General features: G+C 42.2%; 1 protein-coding gene across 1 annotated transcript in view; it reads right to left on the reverse strand.

The window, feature by feature from the left end:
• The window catches only part of CHI3L2 (chitinase 3-like 2), a 17,010-nt gene that overhangs the window by 10,671 nt on the left and 4,705 nt on the right, over positions 1-1,634 (reverse strand). Inside the window, 2 exon segments of the mRNA XM_006878208.1 lie at positions 382-498; positions 500-581. Of these exon segments, the coding sequence (XP_006878270.1) occupies positions 382-498; positions 500-581 (199 nt within the window).

Genomic DNA, 1,634 nt, shown 5'->3' on the forward strand with positions numbered 1-1,634 from the left:
CTACTCCCGTAAAGATTTACACCCTCGGAAACCCTGTACAGGGTCGCTATGGGTCGGACCCGACTCGATGGCACTTAACAACAACAACAACTATTATTATTTATTTTATTATATATTTATTAATAACCCCAGGGAAAGCTCTGCCTAGAGGGTAGAGTTCCTGATGTGAATCATGTAGACAAATGGAGCCTGGCTGCTTAGTAGCTAAGTTCAGGGAAAGGGTGGCGCACTGGGGAGAAAAGTAGACCAGGTAATGCACAATGAAAGACATTTAAATGAATGAATAATTGAGGTCATTGGTGAGTTGCCTCATATCCAGCATTGAACTAATGCCCATCCCCTCAAGCCCAAACTCAATGCTCCCAGCCCCATCCTACTGACTTTGTTTTCATACTGTTGATGGTCTGATAAAGCATCGCATCATTCTTGTCCTTGATGATGATCTTGTTGTTACTGATGTCTGAGAATGAGTAGATGAAGTGAGAGCATAGAAAGGATAAATGTTCTCAGGGTGAATTTTCCTGGTTCCTGCCTGTCCTGGGACCAGTTGGTAAAGTAGCAAACCAGTTTGTAGGCAGATCCTGGAATAAGTAGAGTGAAAACAACAAAAGGAATTCTAGTGCTTTTGCCTTAGAACCCAGAAAAGCACAAGCTTCTCCCCCAAGACAGCCAATGTCTCCTCTGCTTGTCCAGCCAGAGCCCTCATTGCTGTCTCTTGAGCACTCAAATTCCACTAAAGATATACACTGAGAGACAGAGATATCATCAGTGTGTGAACCACCACAGTACGCTGACATTCAATGTATATGTATGGGCAAATGACACACAGCTAAGTAGAGAAACAGAGATGAGCTCTATGTTACATATGTATATGCGTATAAATGCACACACACATTAAGGTGCATAGATGTGCATGTATGTATAGGTAGATAGATGGTAGAGAGACAGGAATAGACTAGACGGCACTAAACAACAACAACATATATAGAAAGAGAGAGAAAGACTAAGAGAGAGAGCTCTAGTAGCATAGTGGTTATGAGTCAGGCTTCTAACCTCAAAGTTAGCAATTCAAAACTACCAACCGTTTACGATTCCACAGGAGAAAGATGAGGCTTTGTGCTCCCATAAAGATTATAGCCTTGGAAACCCTATGCAGGGTCACTATGAGTCAGAATCGACTCCACGGCACACCACCATATATACTGCTGCTATGTGCTGTGGAGTTGGTTCCGACTCATAGTGACCCTGTGCAGGGTTTCTCAAGCTATAAATCTTTATGGGAGCAGAAAGCCTCATCTTTCTCTTGCGAAACAGCTGGTAATTTTGAACTGCTGACCTTGCAGTTCACAGCCCGATTCATAACCATTACACTACCAGAGCTCTCTCTCTCTCTCTCTCTATATATATATATATATATTTTTTGTTGTTGTTGTTGTTGTTGTTGTTAAGTGCCATAGAGTCGGTTCCAACCATAGCAACCATAAACAGGGTTTCCGAGTCTATAAATCTTTACGGGATCAGAAAGCCTCATCTTTCTCCCACAGAGCAGCTGGTAGTTTTGAACTGTTGACCTTGTGGTTCGCAGCCCGATTCGTAACCACTACGCTACCAGATATACATATATATATATATAT

Source organism: Chrysochloris asiatica, unplaced genomic scaffold (genome assembly GCF_000296735.1).
Source record: "Chrysochloris asiatica unplaced genomic scaffold, ChrAsi1.0 scaffold00085, whole genome shotgun sequence".
NCBI classification, from domain to species: domain Eukaryota; kingdom Metazoa; phylum Chordata; class Mammalia; order Afrosoricida; family Chrysochloridae; genus Chrysochloris; species Chrysochloris asiatica.